This window comes from Pollicipes pollicipes, unplaced genomic scaffold (genome assembly GCF_011947565.3).
Source record: "Pollicipes pollicipes isolate AB1234 unplaced genomic scaffold, Ppol_2.1 Scaffold_6686;HRSCAF=7923_pilon_pilon_pilon, whole genome shotgun sequence".
Taxonomy (NCBI): Eukaryota; Metazoa; Arthropoda; class Thecostraca; order Pollicipedomorpha; family Pollicipedidae; genus Pollicipes; species Pollicipes pollicipes.
This window is the reverse complement of record NW_023596921.1, coordinates 43,824,659-43,843,154: the sequence shown is the minus strand read 5'-3', so window position 1 is coordinate 43,843,154 and position 18,496 is coordinate 43,824,659. Positions and strand designations below refer to the sequence as shown.

Below are 18,496 nucleotides of genomic sequence, written 5' to 3'. Positions count from 1 at the left end.
AAAAGCGACTAGACAATGATAATTTGCTTTCGCCAGGATCACCGCACAGCCAGTGGAATAACAGGATTTCAGTGACGTTATTATTGCTCCATGGATGCCTGGGTGATCTTGAACTAGTCTTCTCGAACTTGTCTGCACATGTTCGCGGGCGTGTAGCTCAGAAACTTGGCAGGCTCAGGTCTTAAGAGCAGAGCTGTAAACTGCACCAAGTGATCTCAAGATGGGTATGCACCTAATGGTGCAACAACTTTTCCCTCTCCTTTAATACCTGTATCTGTGTGAAATCTGTATCAACCATTCCAGATCGACACAGCATCACATCATCGGCGGCAATGGTTGTGGGATGAAGCATGGATAGAGGTCAGAGACATGTGTGAACAATTTGAAAGCTGTCGTGCGCTGTTTATTCCGTGTTGTTGCATGGTGCATCCACTAAAGTACTGCAAACGACGCATAAGAGCTTCCGTCTGGTTTTTGAACACAGGCTAGTACATGGCAGCGATTGAAAGGCCTTAAATAGTGTCTGTACTTATGCTGCTGAAGCTGCGAACACTTCTTATGCCCTTGAAACATCAATCACATTTTACTCTGTCAGTGCGGAGCATCAGATGATGCATGCAAGTATACAACGCAGGGCCTACGGTCTACTGAGATCAAAACTTGGCTCGAAACCATGCGTGCGATGGCCGGGAATCGAACCCGGGTCAACTGCTTGGAAGGCAGCTATGCTCACCACTATACCACCATCGCTTACGATAGTTGCAAATGCTGCATATAACGGTCACCAGTACTTGGTTTTCCTCAAGAAAGGCAAGTGGGCCAGTGAGCGCCAGACGTAGTGATTACAGGCCGTCATGACTGGAAATCGCATTCACGAAAGTCAGATATTAACGACTAAATACTTACATTTTGTCTTCGCCTTGATCACCGCATAGCCAGTGGAATAGCAGGATTTCAGTGACTTCAGTGACTCAGTAACTAGAGACTTGTGTGAACAATTTGAAAACTGTCGTGCGCTGTATATTCCGTATCGTTGCATAATGTATCCACTAAAGTACAGCAAACGACGCATAAGAGCTTGCGTCTGGTTTTTGAACACAGGTTATTACAAAGCAGCGATTGTAGCGCCTTTAAATGGTGTATGTGCTTCTGCACAATGTAGGGAGCTGCGAACACTTCTTATGCCCTTGAAACATCCAGCGCATTTTACTCTGTTAGTGCAGAGCATCGGATGATGCATGCAACTTTACAACACAGGGCCTACGGTCTACTGAGATGTGGTGGCACAGTGAAGTATCTGACCTATCTTAGTCACCAGCCATTTTGAATTATACTCTTTTCCTTCTCATTTGTAGTTGAAAGTTGGCACAAGAGCACTTTAGGTCTACCTTGGTACAACCTAAGTTTTATAGCCCAGGCATTTGGATTACTGCTTTGAAACAATGATACTAGCCAAACAACGCTTTGCAGGAGATGACACTGACATGATATATTAGGCACAGTATGCATGGGGTTAAAATTAGGGAGAAATGACACAGCTCATATAACAATTTTAGCGTATATGCGTGTTAACGCGGAATCAACGTTGTGGGAGGGCGGACTTTTGCGGGCTGGATATCTTGCTTGGCAGGCGGACTGGGCTGTGGGCAAATATGTTGGAGAGTGCTGCTTTTCCAGTGTGTATTTAGGATCGTGCAAGATATAATAGTGGATATTTTAGAGAGACTGGACTTACGAAACGGGGCTAAAATGTATGTTCACCACGTAATATATCAAGTAAATGTCACCAGCACATGTAAAAGGCTAAAATGTGGTCACTGCTAACTTCGGCGTAGAGTATTGCAATCTGTGACAGTTGTGCACAATGGTGTAACACAAAATAAGCTGTCCGATTACCAATCTCAGGGTTATTTCAAACTTGAAACCAACGTACCTATGCGATCGCCAAAGGTCAATGTCCTTTGAGCGTGACATCAGACGTCGCACATGGTAACATCCTCACATGCTATTGCCATATGAGTTCTAAATGCGTGCAAATTTGGAAGAAATTCTGAGGCGCCGGGCAGAAATTCCCCTATTTCCCCTCTTGTGACTGGTGTAGCATAAATGTCGCCATCGTTCTTTACCACTTTTCTAGTCACAGCTTTGTCTACGCGTGGTCCAATGCCTGACATGCAGGCTATAAGACAGCAGTAAGACATGCAGTCAACGAAAAAAAGATGCAAGCCCACTACGAGCATTCAAAGAGCTTTGTGTGTTGACCAGCCGGGCAAAAGTCCTTGATGAAGGCGTACGGCAAACCCCTTACCGAAGATAATTACCAGGCAGGATTGCCACTTCAAGTCGGGATAAACAACCGACAGAGGCGGTTGTGCCTAACTCCGCGTGTCGCACGGTGACCACAGGTCAGTCTAACCCATATCGTGCGTCCCTGGTCTCCGGAGCTGAGTTCACACGCCGCACCTATCGCTCACACTCTCTCTCCCACGCGGAATCCCACAAGCCGAGCCGACCGTTCAGCCGCCAGCCGTCGTATAAAATGTGAGACACCACCACGTTTGGTATCACTTGGTCCCACACACCCCACGGCACAACATGAAGGCAAGTGTTCAGAAGGTGGAGCAGAGAACTGGTCATAAAGTTTCCACTACGTATGTGAAACAAAAGTCATTGTCTTCAAAGTGTGTTCGACGGAAGGGACCAAAGGAGTCTTTCCATGATACTCTAAAGGAAAACACTTCCTTTGCCAGATCGTTATTGTCTACAATACTGCTGCGCATTATGTCGGCAGTGTGCTCTAAGGGGCAGCAGTAGTTCTGGGGGACATCGACGAAACAGCGGTCATGATATACCGTCTGCAGACGTGCTCAGAAAAATATCACCGGCAATACTCATCATTTCGTACATGAAGGCATGTCTGTCATCGATAAAGCCAACGTATTAACACAGTAGGTAACTACACATGTTTAACGACTGTCAGTGCTATAAAGCATGGGGCACGTTTTCAGGTCTTCTTGGTCGTCGCTGTTCTGGCCGTTGCCGCCGCCGACAACGCCCCAGGCTACAAGGCCCCGGCCCACCATCAGACCAGCTACGCCCCTGCCCCCGCTCACCGTCAGCCCAGCTACGCTCCGGCCCACCAGCAGAGCTACGATCAGCCGCCCAAGTACCACTTCAACTACGACGTCCACGGCTACGGGGACTACGAGCCCCAGTTCAACGCTCAGGAGGGCCGTGATGGCTACAGTACCCAGGGCTCTTACTCTGTTGCCCTTCCCGACGGCCGTACCCAGAAGGTGGCCTACAACGTCGCTGATGCCTACTCTGGCTACGTCGCTGACGTCACGTACGAGGGTGAGGCCCGCTACGACCAGGCTTACGCCCGCCCCTCTTACCACCCGCAGCCCAGCTACAAGCCCGCCGTCAAGTCGGCTGCGTCCCACTACTAGAAAACGAGCTCCAGCAGACGTAAAAACTGGTCGAATGTAGTTATGAAATGATCGTTACTGAATATATCGCGCAACATTCTCTGACATCTTTGCACCGATAGCACCAGCCCCAGTGGCTTTAACCTCTGATGGATGGAATCAATAATATCAAACACTGAAGGTATCTATGCAGGCAGTTTGACCTTCCCAGACAACTTTAATCGCCATCCTGTCCTTGATCTTGCATTTGTCTCAGTAAGTCGCTATGTGCTTCTAAATTTCGCCTTGGCACTTATTAGGTTCAGTTCAACGCCTGGTACCAAACATGGGCGCGGTCTCTCTCGCTCTCATGTTCACCACGCTGTTAACATTAGAGCCAGGCTCACAGTGCATTGACACAGCCTGAACATTATGCTGAAATTCTCTACTGTATTAGGAACACGTTGCGGTACTGACTGCCGGTAGATACTAATATCTTTACTGTTATGGTCTTTATGGTGTGGCATCTGTGGTGGCATAAATGAGTTCTTCAGGCATCATGTTTGGCCATTCCCTCGTAACAGCTTTTTAGTTATGGCCGTAAAAAGCAGGTTGGCATCGTCGTAAATGCTCCTGAAAGACGACCCAAAATGACGTCGGCAATGCATCCATATACGTTCTAATCACCTGAAGACGTGTCTTCGTATTATGCATAGGACGTCTTATGTGTCTCAAGAGGACTCCGAAAAGACACTTTAATGGCACATAAAATGGGTCCCGAAATTCTGTTGCAAAAGATGTCTGGAAAGAAGGTTAAAACAATTGAACATGGCGTGATACACATCTCTTGTCACCGCGTCTTCAAATTGCACCAGCTGGGAACGTTACGGCACTAACGGGTATGTCCCACAATTGAGGATATGGAAGCGACTATCAGACATGGAGAAACCCTACTCACTTAAAGCTATTGGTGCGCTTTTGAGTGGAAAAGACTGCCCCAGACAGAACCATTCTCTGTCAAGCAGATGTTTACCTCATTGCGTTAATAGTTACGTCACCGCATAGCCTATGGAATGACAAGATTTCAATGACGTTATTATGGCGTCAGGATGCCTGGGTGACCTTAAACTAGTTCCCTGGAACAGTCCGCACATCTTTGCGGTCGTGTAGCTCAGAAGCCAGAGAGGCTCAGGTCTTAAGGGCTGGGCTGTGAACTGCACGGAGTGATCTACAAGATGCGCAAGTGCCTCATGGTGCAGATCATTGTTCTCTCTCTCATGCTATCTCTATATGTGTGTGGTCTGTATAACATTGCCAAATCGACATATGACGCCAATGAAATATGCGAAACAAATCGAAAATGGCAGTTATCAGGCTTTGTGAAATGTAGAAAGAGTTCTTTGTGGTGAGAGAGATGTGTGGACAATCTGGATGCTGCCATATGCTGTTTATTCCGTGTCGTTTCATGGTGTATCCAGTAAAGTACAGCAAACAACATATAAGAGCCTGCGTCTAGTTCTTGAATACACCTCATTACAGAGCAGCAGCTGTGCCGCGTTGGAATGGGTTTTGTGCTTATGCACAATGTGATGAGCTGCGGACACTTCCTATCACCCCGAGACATCCAGCATACCTAACTCTCTCGGTGTACACACATTGGATGATGCATGCAACCTTAGAGGACAGGGTCTGTGGTCTATTGAGATGGGTTAGGACGGTGAAGCCTTTGACAAATTTTGGTGACGAGTCAATTTAAATCCCACTCTACCTTCTCATTTGTATTAAGAACCTGGCATCACAGCGCATAAACGTCTTCTTTAGTACAGTATAAATGTTATAGCCCAGGTACTTGGATCACTCCTCTTTAAACAATATCGGTGATGTCAGTCAAACAATGTTTTGCAAGAGATGCCACTTATATGACATTTTAGGTACAATATGGTTGGGTTTAAATAAAGGTGAACTGACACAGCGGATATTGTCAGGTATACGCGGGTTGATGCCGGCCTAACATTGTAGCAGAGCGGGCTTTTGCGGGCTGCATACCTAGCGGGCGGAGGCGTGCCGGGCAGTGAGCTAATATTTTGGAAAAAGCTGCGTCTCCAGCGTGTGCATGTGTGTGTGTGTGTGCAGCTACGAGCCCCAGTTCACCGCTCAGGAGGGCCGTGATGGCTACAGTACCCAGCAGGGAGTTAAAATCGCTTTTGAACTAGGGTGGGAGTGAAAAATTCCATCGCAAAAAGACCGTGTGGGAGTTAAAAAATCAATTCACAAAAGATGGAACTTATGAACTCGTGACTGATGCTTTCGCAAACAAAGACATCTATTCAAAGTTGGCATGGATGTAAGATGACGAACCTGATAATACTATTTCGTTTTTCAACATCTTAGGCCTATAAAGTGAAACAGAATACATTAACGCGCGCTGGAATAGAAGGGGACCCCCGAAGTCTTTTCCCGAATGGCTTCTGAACAGCGTGGCGCAACCGCGCCAAATTTGGATAGCTGTAGAAAATTGCATAGCAGATTACTTGACATACCAATTTTAGATGTCCGTTGTACGATGGCTGACCTACGACAGGTCAAATTAAGCCCATAGTTTCAGAGAAGGCAATTTCTAGGAAACCGTTCAATCTGATACGATAACAAAGTGCTTGACGAAGACATACATCTCTGAGATGCTTTGCTAGACACCACAAATATTGAATGAGCAAGTTACGTTGGCCTGAGGTCAGGTATGAAAGCCAGACCAAGGTCAAAGCCAACCTGATTTATTACTCTAGAGCTTGCTGTAAGGGTTAGTTTCTGGTGCTCATTTCGAATTGACTGACAGCTGAAACAGCAATATACATATCCAATTGACTTCTCAGAGGTCAGAACAGGCCATTGACCTAAGATGACCCGCGTCGAACTTTTTGTTTTAGGAACATACTGCCTAGCGTAATCTTTGTCGCTTATTCAAATGCAAAACTCGAACAGTCTTGTATCATTTTGGTCACCATGTCCTTCAAAGGGTCAAACAAGGTCAATGACCTCAAATGGGGTTGTGACCTTTTGCTTAGGGACAGTTGCCTTGGTTCTGGGTGCGCTTTGGAGACCAAACTGGAATTTGACTTTGTTTGATCTTATTCGACCTGAAGATCATGGCCTAAGAAGCTGAAACCTTAACCTAAGTGAGTTTGCATATAGGTCAAGACGCCCTTAAATTTGGTGCATCTAGCTTTCTTAGTTCACGAGATCTCACAGCGGGGTTCAAATTGAACCCCCACACCCTACCGAAGGGTGTCTAGCCGGCCAACCGGGCGCGTATTAAATCATAGTAATGTCATGACAGTATTATGAGCATAACAAATTATCAACACCAATAATTTGATGCTGCACTTTTCAGTTCCCTTCCACAGCACTTTTAAAACAAAACGAAGCAGAGGAATTCAATAACAATATAACAACAGAAAATTCAACAAGCATAAAACACTCAAACAAAAAACAATATTGGACTCCTACACACCAGCCCATCACCAAGTCAAACACAATATACATATCTGGGTTCTGTCAAGATGGGGTCAGGGAAAAAAACATTATGTCATTGTTTCTTAAAAAATACTAATGCTTATTTCCTTGAAAGTAGCCTATGCCTAACCTAAAGAGGTCTTGCATCATCTCATCCTGTATAACCTGTTCGCATCACAGCAGCAGTTGTAAGTCAGTGATTCTTGCACAATTCCTATTGCCACTTGCCATGCACCTGACCAATTTAACCTAACTTAGAGTAGCCCATATAATGCACATCATCTCAACTCACCTATCTGTTGACAGCAGCACTTGTGATAAAAACATGATACCTAAAGCTAGTTTTTAGCTGGTTTCAATTTGAATTTTTATTCAGTTCATTTGTAAATGCTGGTTGACATCAGATTAACTTGACAACACACAAATCAAAACACTTTAAAGCACTTTGAACAACTTATTTTGATTGTCATGGTTAACCTATGTCAAGGGCAATAATGGGTATGCTCCACAACACAATCTCTCTTCTCCAAAAGTAACATAACTTTAAGATGACCATGCCAGTGTTGCTGCTTGCCTTTTCAGCTGCAGCAAATGCATTTATTTAGGCTTGTTTATTCATATTTAATCACAAAGTTTGAGGTGTTGGCTTCACATTTTAGATGGGATGGTCTGTTGGTTTGTTACATACTAATATTTAATCATATCATAAGTGCTATGCAGTTTAGATTATCTCCGTGTTAAAGACATAGTGCATATATACAGTACAGTCATTTGACGTTCAGCAAACCACGACAACTATAGAAAACATCTGGTTAAAGCAGCCGTGAGGGAACACTTAAATAAATTTGGGGACAAGTAACCAAAAATATGGAACAAAATAAGCCCATTGCATGCTTTGTGACATCATAATTTGTCTTATGACAAAACTGGATGGGTTAAAACAGAAAATGGCAAACTCTGGTTACCAATCATGTGTTGAAAGCAGATAAAATAAGTAATTACTTGGTCTACAGGACACTCACTGGCTTGTTCTTTCTCCCCCCCCCCAAAAAAAGGAGAAAAAAGCAGTACCTTTTGCATGATCCGCTGGCAGATAGTCATCTCACTTTCCCCCAAATATAAATATCAATCATCCCCACCAACCTGCGAGATTAAAATGCCAAGCAAGTAAGAGGTGTCCATGCCAAACATATCCAGAAGGCAGATTTTCGCCATCAAACACTTCTGTATTAGCTGCGTCAGGTCTGCCCCAAGGCTCTATATGGCAGCATTAGCTTAGCCTTGCCAGGTAGCCTGGTGAGTCAGAAACTCGAAAGGCTAGATATATCGTTTTTGAGCACCGCCATGAACCAAGGAAATCGTTAACCGAAGGCTTAAAAGGGCAAAACTGGCGGTAAAAATAAGCTCCGTGTTTCAGATCACCTCCTTCATTCCCTGTGAATTGTTTACGCTTGGGTTCATATCAAACATGTTTGGGCGCCTGGCGAATTAATCCAATTTATGCTTGAAATACGTACAAGTTTGCAGTTGGAGCATCTTGCAGAGAAATTGGTCAAAATTTTAAGCAACAGATGGTACCTCCAAAGGCAATCAAAAAGAAGGGAAGAATAAAGTGGTATCACGCTCGTTTAATACCAACAAAAACAAAAGTAGCTAAATAAATATAAAGACTGGTACTTTTCTCGCAGAATTTTGTAATCAGCTAATTTCACTTAAAATCTGGTAATCTAAGTGCCCAAATGGTGATATTCATCTGGTAAGTTTAATTTAAAAAACATTTCTTGAACTTTTCACTCCTGCATTTCGGGAGTGGTGCAATTTATTGGTCAAGTTTCCTCGGCAAAAAAGAAATACGTGGAGTAAAGTGGTCTACCAGGCCTTGCTGGTGTTTGCGCCAGGCTCTGCTTTCGTGGTGTGGTGATGAGACCAAAAGTATAAGGGATGCGTGAAAACCCTGCATTTGACGCACAGCTGCAGATGTCGGCAATTCTAGGACACTGGTACCCAGGGCTCTTACTCTGTTGTCCTTCCCGACGGTCATACCCTGAAGGTGACCTACAACGTCGCTGATGCCTACTCTGGCTACGCCGCTGAAGTCACGTACGAGGGTGAGGCCCGCTACGACCACGCCTACGCCCACCCCTCTTACCACCCGCAGCCCACTTACAAACTCGTCCACACGGCGACTGCGTACAACTAGAGCGACATCGAGCAAAAAAGTAACTGAAACGCTGGCTAGAGCTGGTAAATGTTGGCTGGGTGCAATGATGAGCCAGTTGCATGTACTTTATGAAGTGATTGTTATTCAATACATCTACCGATAAGCTGTGTCGTTTTTGTACAAACACACAGAACAAAGTAAAAGCACGTGCACAATGTTCACGCATACGTAAGGGTGGTGGGTAGCGTGAAGCGTTCGACATATTTATGGCTGCTGGTAGCCATGGAATGGTAAAATTTTAATGACACCTTTAGGACGTCATGAATGCCTGTGTGATCCTCAATTAGCCTCCCATAAATAGTCTGCACATCTTCGCGGGCGTGCAGCTTAGAAACTGTAGAGGTTTTGGTGTTACGGGCAAGACTGCTAGCTGTACCGAATGATCCTGAAGACGGCTATTTCAGCTGGCACCCTAAACAAATGTGAAACACCTCCTTTTAAGTTTCATACTGAGGTTCCGTGAGCGTGAACAGAAGCAGGAATGAGAGCTGAACACCAAAGCCCTCACATCTCAGGCGGAAAATATCCTAAGAGAGCTACTATTGTGTATGTACAATGTACCGAAAGAGCCTGTAGGGGATACATGACTTCGCCATTGATGCGATTGGTGTCTTGAGACACTGATGTGGAGCTTAGTTGTATAAGTTGGAGGCCAAAACGCACAAAGTAATTTGGTTAGTTTTACGTCTTCCAATCTAGCATTTGCAGCCACTGATACTCACCCATGTCATCAAGCTGTCTGAAGCGGCGAAGTGGCCAAGTGTATCACGTACTTCATGCTTAGCTTTTCCGTTCGTGCTTTTGTAACACATAATTTTAAGCCCTGGTTATATATGCACATATGTATGCATATATAAAGGCATTATATATATATATATATATATATATATATATACCCTCGCTTCGCGACACCATTTGTAAGGTATCCCAGAACAAAGTTACCCGCCGTTTACTGAACAGAGACTACCAATGCACCAATCATACCGCGGCGAACATTTTACATCCTTGGGCACCACGTTCCACGCTGGCGACTCAAAAACGAGCGCCGACCAAACTGTCCGCAATTGCCCCATGCGTGGAAAAGGGAGCTGATAGTTTTCCGTTGCTTTGTGCAACGGAAGGACACGTTGCAGGGCCTGGTGAGGCGGTGAGAAGGCGGAGCAGCTCGGGGCCTTGTTGACATGCACTAATGTGCACGCACGTGGTTTCTAGGTCACGCTCTTCGAGCAGCTATTACACCAGGAGTCGTTTGAGACCGATCATCGTGTCGGTTAATCTATCGCAGCATCCAAGATCCCTGACAATGCGGGACAACTGTATTACTCTTGCAATCAGGAGTGTGGTGGGATTTCATTGCCCGCAATGGAAAACATGATAAAAAACAAGTCTTTTCATTCGTGATTTCACACTCGTCAGTCTTGGCTCCGTACAATATTATTCTCAGCGGTGAACGAGAACCCGCCAATACCACCTCGAAGCACTACATCGCTACCGCTCTGATACCCTTTTGGGGGTCATGGGACAACTTCACGGGATCGATCAGGACAAAGATGGCTCCTACAGGACAGCGAGACACCGCACACGCTACGAGTCTTACTATACTGGTTGGCGGAGTAGTTTCTTGGAAGGCCACGTCAGGCATATTGTGGGCTTCTCACTGGCCCTACTTGTCGTCCCTGGACTATATGCGGTGGGATTATCTCAAGGAACCACGTCCACGCACACAAACTAGTGACTTTTCAGGGCCTCAACACTGCCTTCATGCCTGAGATGAGACAGGTCACGGTCAACAAGATTGAACGCAAGGTTACTTGATCTAGCGGAAGGTTGAACATCTGTAGCAGGTTTGGACGGCTTGCGGCCAGGAGCCCATTATATCTGGCATTCAGCATTCAGGGTTCATCAGAATTCAGGGATGTATTCAGTGGTCCCGATCTGATGGATATGGAATCACTGATGACTGTCACTGTCGCTTGTTGTGTTTTGCAACTGAATTGCCAGTCTAATACCAAAATAGTCATGATTATGCGGTAAGCACACGTGCCACTCATGAGGAAAACTTAAGTGAAGTTTTATCTTGACCCCCTTATCAATGCCTCACATACATGTGGCCATTTCGGGGGAGGTCCTTCGACGACGCATTGTCCCGGCGTTGAGTCGCCCTCTCCCGTTACCGAGTGCGAGGAACAGCCACATTCCGGTCGGAAGGAATGTGTACGGAGTGTGTTAGTTGCAAGAAAAAATTGTGGTGGGATAATTTTGACTAACGACGTGGGCGATATCCAGAACACCAAAGACTAGGGTGGTTGATGGTGTGCTGACCATTCGCCTCCCTCTCACCGCTCGCGCGGTGACCATTGACGGGTGGGCAGTGTGCTGGACTTTGAGCTGTGCTCGTGCCTGGTGTGGGACTGGATGCCCCCTCTCGGATCAAAACCAGGCATGCGATGGCCGGGAATCGAACCCGGGTCAAATGCTTGGAAGGCAGCTATGCTCGCCACTATACCACCATCGCTTACAATCGGTGCAAAGCTGCATATAACAGTCGCCAGTACTTGGTTTTTCTTAAAAAGTGAAAGTGGGCCAGTCGGTGTCGGGCGTAGTTGTTATAGGCCGGTCTGTCGTTTGACATTTGACGAAATGACGTTTACAAGACAACCTTACACATTCCAATCACATGAAGGTACGTCCTCTTTTGCAAAGGACGCCTTTAACGTTTTGAGAGGACGCCGAATGGGCGTTTTGATGTCACATCAAAAAGGTCCTCAAATTCCGCGTGAAAAGAGGCCTGGAAGGCACCTAGATGACTATGAAATTGGCGTCATGTGTTTTACATTATCCTTTGATGACATCCTCCTGCCATCGCATCTTAAAATTGCGCCAATCTAGAACGTTACGTTACGTTGAAGGGAACGGTTCGACTTTGAAGATATTGAAGCAAGCATTATACACGACGAGACTCAATGCGTCCAGGTTTTATTAATTACGCAATCGTACCTCGCACAACAATGATTGAGAAGTAATTGACCGCCGTTATCTCTGGAAGTCATGCTCACGAACACCAGATATGGACGGCCATGTGCGCTAATCAGGGGCCCCTGAGTCGAAAAGGGTCCATTTGTCGGTCAGACACCACCAATTAAATATAGTCGTCACCGTGTCGGCATGGCCTGGTGGCCCATTCCCCAAGCAGGAACAAAGCAGTAGCCGGCAATTTGCATTGTTCGGGGCCCCAGCGTCTGTCAGGGGCCCCACAGTGCCTGAGAAGGGGTCCTGTGTTGGCAAGGAGCCCGAGTAGGCCAGAGCCAGTGTTTGAGCAGGCTTCAAGAACCTGGAGGGCCCACTGGGACCACTGGCCCACTGAGGACTCACTGGGCCCACTGGGACCGGCGATCAAGGGCCCGATTAGTTGGGCTTAATAGCACGAAGTGCTGGTTGGGTCTCATGCAGGGATTTCAGGGATTCAGGGATCATTCAGGATCTCATATGCTTGCAGGGATGGCCCTCAAGTGACAGTCAGACGGCACTTTGCGCCGATCGGGGACTCCGTATCGACATGGGCCTATATGTCGGTCAGGCACCATCAGCAGTGCATTGTCAGCTCCGTGTCCATACGGGCCGGGGGTCAACTTCCCAATCAGGTACAAAGCCGGGCCAGCGATTTGCATTGGTCGGGGTTTTGCATTGCGATTTGTATCTGTCAGGGCCAGCAGGGCCTAATAAAGAGTTCTGTGTTCGCAAAGGGCCCCGAGCCGAACGAGGGCAGTGTTGCATGACGTCCGAGGAGGGGCACTGGGGCCTAGCGGAGCAAATGATCAAGGGCTCAGTTGGAGGACATGAAGGCCTGAAGGGTTGGATCTAGGTTACGTAGGGAACTCCGGCCCAAAGGACCGTAACCTAAAATATCAGTCAGAGGTCCTCTGCACTGTTTGAAGACCCCTGAAACAATGCCGGTGTCTCGGTCGGCCGAACAGTTAGCTCGCTGTCAGACAAAACAGACAGACAGACAGACAGATAGGACTTTGGGTGCCCATTTCCCTGGAAGGGACAAGGCCAGGTTGGTGATTTGCATTGGCCGGGCCTGCTGCAACAATGCTGGGCTTCTGCAACGGTCAGGGGCCCAGTGCTTAACAAGATGTGTTATGCCAGCAAGGGCCGGTCAAGCCTCAATTCAGTCAAGGGATCATTTGGTCAACATAGACGGGGACGGGATCTCGAATGACAGAGGACCTCTTGCGTTGGACGGGACCCTCTGACAAAAAGGAGAAAATATTAAAGCTTATGATGAGTGTTCACGTTGAGACAATGGAAGTGCCCTGTGCCCGTCGAGGCCCGCAGTGCCGGACGGAGGGCCCTCCAGCCCAGTTCCCGCAGGAGCCCGTTAAACCGAAGCCCGAGGGCTTTCCGCGTCAGGAAGAGACCCATGTAATATGATGTATCCCTTTAAGGGCCTCCGGATCGACCAGGGGTCCCGCCCTGTGTCGTCAGAATGGCGGGCGGAAGACACGGTACGACGGCCCTCCAGCTCCTGACCGGAAACAAAAATGTGCCCCTTAGTGCTCTACTCAAAACACCCCTTGCTCGGAAATAATGGGTCCTATCAGTATTGAAGAGAGTTGGCGACATGAGGTTAAATACCAGCATTGTCATCCCATGTTTGCCTGAAAACGTTCATTCTTTTGCATCATCAGTTAGTGGAGCAACTTACGCCAAAAGCTTTGAGCCTGCGCGCTCCAAATCTCGCGAGGAAGGGCAGCGGTGGTCTGTGTTACAGTTTCCGGAAAGCCATATGGCGTTGGCCTCTGTAACACCACGCGCCCTGCGCGAGAACGGCCGTCTTAAAATGGTGGTCCCGAGTGCGTTTCAAAATTAATTCGCACCGTTCACAGAAACGAATGGGCGTTTTTTTAGCTTTGAAGTTGTTCTCGGAACAGATGAACAGTTACAGCAACACAAAAAAAAAACTGAGGATGACTGTATCAGTTACGTCACCAGATCCAAGCCAGCGCCACTTCGCGGCGGGATAAATGCCAATGCATTATTGACCCCAAGCTAAGAAATTGCGCAGGTGAAATATGCGCCTGGACGACCTTCTAAAAGTGCGATTTAATGTCCTAAAGCGTTCAGAAGTACGTCTTTCATATGCGTCAAAATTTTCCTCCGCCCAATGGCCACGCCTTTTATATTAGTCACAGGACCGCCCCTGCAGGGCCTTTTTTCTAAGACCTGCTAGCGCGCGTGTTCAAAACAACACACAAAACGCAGTTATGAAGAAGCTTCATAGCTCCTTCTGAACCTCTATCGGTTTAGGAGACGACTGGACAATTGCAAAATGGGGAACACAGGCGATGTATTTCATGCAGTTGTTTTACGCATGATTTTTTAAGTTTATGGAGTATATATTTCAGTCAGAAATCCCCTCGCGGTAGCTTGTGGCTTCTGTTCAAGTTATACAAGGAAAATTAGAACGTAAACGAAAATCATGCTCTCAGTAAGAAATGTGCCATGCTGACAATTCTTTTTTGGGGTGGGGGGGGGGGGGGGGGGGTGAGGGGGCCTTCTCACTATCAGCGGTCCTTTGTCAGCCCTGTGCCCACCGCCCTTGCCAAGTGTCTGGCTGCGCGAATGCCGAGTTATCTTGAAATTGACTCTCCGAAATAGGCTGCACGTCTTCGCAGGCGTACAGCTTAACAGGAGGCCTTAGGTAGGGCTGTAAACTGCGTCGAATGATCTTCAATGTCTTTTTTGTTTAAGCCCCCATAAAATGTGAAACGCCCCCTTTAAAGGTATAATAACTGCTATAAGTAGGCTTACTTCTTCATATCTGATTCTTGCTCCAATGTCTTCAACTGTGTAGCATTCCCTTCAAAAGGGTGTCAATAGTAACAAGCAAGCTTTTCAGCTTATCTGATGCTTGATTCAATGACTCCAAACGTGGAGTATTCCCTGTAAGCCCTGGGATTTCTATGCTTGACAGCCGCGAACTTGTGCGAACTATTTCGTGTTAACTATTTCAAGGTCACCAGGCATGCACGTCCCCATGGAAAATCCACACGAATACTACCATCTCATTGGCCATGTGATGGTCAAGGCCAAGGACATGCCTGATGATCGGGCTATCCGTGTCTCGTGTACGTCAGCACAATTTCTGGCATCAACGCACTTAAGCTGGCCCTCAGTCAATACAACGCATACAGTGCAAGTTTTAAACAAAACATGTTTTTTGTGATTTCATTTTAGCACTTTCGACCACTGATGACCTCTTCTACTGGTCGAAAATACATCCCCATTATGCTACTTTTGCATCAGCAAAGTCATCCATCAGTGTTATGTGCGCGCTCGTTATGTTATGAAATATATGTAAATCGTGAGCACCGACTCGTAAAATTCTTTCGAAAATGTCAGACACGCGCCAAACAAAGAACGTGCTAAACTACAGCATGAACTGCTGTGGTCTGTCGTTCGCATCACCTCCATTTTCGATCGATCCCATGCCCTCCCGTGAGTCCTGCCGGCCTCAACGGTGCCGGAGACAAGCGGGGTTGGGTAGCCGGTGTCGCCACGTCTGCTCTAGCCTAGGTTTCGTGCTATCCCCCCCCCCCCCCCCATCCGGCAGGTGACTCCCAGGTCGCTCGAGAGGAGGGGCAGGCGGCTGTCACAGACGGCGACACCCCGTAGCGTTACTCGACACCACACACTGTGTTAACCGGACTCCTACGCTTCGAAGATGTCGCAGCGCAGCGCGCAAAAACGCGCCGTGTGTAACCGGAGACCATCGCTGAAGGGCGGTTGTGAGGCTCTTAGAAGATAAAAAAGATACGCATCCAAAAAGACCGCGTACTGAGCACGATGTATGCGCCATTCTGCGAATGAAGTTCTCGTTATTGTTATTACCTATACACTATCTCTTCTTGTCAGCGAAGAATGCATTGCTCATATATATTCACCGATTGGCGGAATAGTTCACGCGTTTTGAGCTCGTTGTGTTGTGTTGCAAGGAAGTCAAAAGGGATGTCCAATCCATGGCAAACGAGCGTTCCAAATAGGGCGTTTCCCGTTGCTCGACCCATATTTTAAGTTTTGAAGTCCTCAATCAACTTTTGAAGCAATCTGAGAATAGGCAACACACGAACGAAGGCAGCAAATACGTGCTACATACACCGAGAACAGGCAATGAATTGATATTAATTGCGGGGTGTCTTCAAAGCTTGAATAAGGAAGTGCCACCATGTCCGAATAATTGCCACAAGTTGCCAAAAGTTCCACCTTAAACTAATCAGAGCAGTCGGAAGGAGCTGGGAGATTTGTACGGACGATGTTAGCCTGATCAGAACAGAACAGCTGTTTTCCATCCCTACAGAAGAAGCTGCCCGGTAGGCACACACGATCCAGACAAACCGGCTTCCCGCCACGCACGGCACACGTGCCCGCCACGATGTTTGGAGCAGGAGGGCACTTGAAGCCAGCACACGGATCGGGGAAGGCGGGGGCGGTGCAGTTACGTCCCCCTCTGGACGCGCCCGGACAGCAGAGCAGGTTGGATGCGCAGTCGTTGTCGTACTGGCAGAGGTTGACGTTGGCCTGGGACACCTGCTCCGGCGGCGGACAGAAGCCGGGCTTGGGCTTGGCCCGTGGCTGGCAGCTGAAAGAGTAGCGGCAGCGAGGGAAGTCGGAGCAGGTCGGGTTGGAGCCGGGTACCACGGTTGTCACACAGGTTGTTCCAGCGCGGCAGAACATGAGGGCACACTGGTTCTGGATGCACACCGGCACTGGGTAGCAGGGCGCGCGCACGCAGGCGATCTGCCGCAGCACGCAGGTCTGCAGATCATCGCAGCGGATGTCCTGACAGCTGGGGGGACGCTCCACTACGGGAGCTGACGACTTGACGCACATCTGGCGGTAGCTGAGGCAGAAGCCACGGTGGCACCGGCGACGCAGTTCACACTGCTGACCCTTTGGGCATATCTTCACACACTTGACACCTTTAAACGCCGAGACGGGCTCTGGGAGTAAAGCAAGCACCATCACCCCTTTCGCAGATGATGCCGCTGATCAGAGGGTCGCGTTTTCATATTTTGTTGTCACTATTGGCCAGAGAACCATGGAAACTGCCCTCTCCCTGAGGTGCATCATGCCAGAAATGGACAGAAACAATGGTACTAAACGTTCTTAAAACATTTGTCCTTCTCCTTGCCCCCCCCCCCCCCCGCCTGCATGTGCTCACACCATCATGCAATACCAAAGGGCTCTGGATGGACTATCGTTTACACAGTTTAAAACGAACTGTCCACTGATCAGGCATTCGAAAAGCATTGGAGAACAACTGCTTGGAAGCAAGAAATATTGATGGTAACGTACCGGGTGCCTGCAGTTGGACCACACAGAGTAGTACGACGAAGAAGACCGGTTGGTGACCACCCCATGATGTTGCTCGCTGCACAAGTGGACGCGGAGTGGTACGCGGCTAGGAAGGGCAGTCAGTGACCTTTGCGCAGCCATCTGCCATGCGACAGCGGCCCCTCGTAATGACGCGTCATTTGCGCGACAAGTGACCTTTGTGTTGCAGGAAGGTTGGCCGAAGTTGGGGTCTGCGCTGCCTGCACTCGATAGGGCACTCATCCAATCACCCCGCCTACATGTCAAGCTGATGAAAGTCGGGTATGCTCGTGTATGCGGCTGTATGCTCGAGAATAAAATACGTTTCTCATTTAAAGCAAATAAGCACACAAGCTGCGCATAGAAATCACTAAGAAAAATAGAAAGCCGCGGGTAATAATCTTTACCTTCGTTTCCATGGTAATTAGCAATTTTTAGATAACAGCTCGTAATTTCTGAGTCCCATTCTGTATCCTAAAGTAGAACTACTAATGCGCCGCAAACAGCAAGCTTCTTCAGAACGGTTAGTATCTCCACTTTAATCTGTGAAAACTTGAATCTGTGTACACATTTATTTTGATTGACGGAATAACTAGAAACCTTGGACTCCGTAGTGCTCCATATGCTTTTGCCAGCGTCTGGTTATTTAGCATTACAAACGCTTCAAAACGACGGGTGAACAGCAGTTGCACTTGGTTCCAATGAAAACAGACACCGGCGTGTTAATGCTGACAATATATTCTACATCTGCAATGCATCCTTAATTTATCAAATATCTCACTCAAAATAGCAAATAGGAAAAAAACTCAACACCCGGAAGCCGCTGGCACGTCTGTACAAACTATTTGGCTCTTCGAGAACGAAGCACTGTTTCCCGCCGGTTGCAGTGGTGGAAGTTCCCGGGTGTGCACACCCGATCAAACAAGCACCCGCGACAAGTTGGTGCATGCGGGGGGCACTTCTTGTTGGCGCAGGTCGGGGA

The 18,496-nt window shown here is 47.6% G+C and overlaps 1 protein-coding gene and 2 non-coding genes across 3 annotated transcripts in view; all 3 read right to left on the bottom strand.

The window, feature by feature from the left end:
• Nucleotides 1-17,367, bottom strand: part of LOC119108387 (cytoplasmic FMR1-interacting protein-like) — a 95,487-nt gene extending 78,120 nt beyond the window's left edge. Inside the window, 2 exon segments of the mRNA XM_037231963.1 lie at nucleotides 16,566-17,041; nucleotides 17,363-17,367. Coding sequence (XP_037087858.1) covers nucleotides 16,566-17,041; nucleotides 17,363-17,367 — 481 coding nt within the window.
• On the bottom strand, nucleotides 679-750 carry TRNAG-UCC (transfer RNA glycine (anticodon UCC)). Its single transcript has one exon. It is a non-coding gene; the product is annotated as a tRNA-Gly (tRNA).
• On the bottom strand, nucleotides 11,582-11,653 carry TRNAG-UCC (transfer RNA glycine (anticodon UCC)). Its single transcript has one exon. It is a non-coding gene; the product is annotated as a tRNA-Gly (tRNA).
• Nucleotides 17,368-18,496: the final 1,129 nt, after the last annotated feature.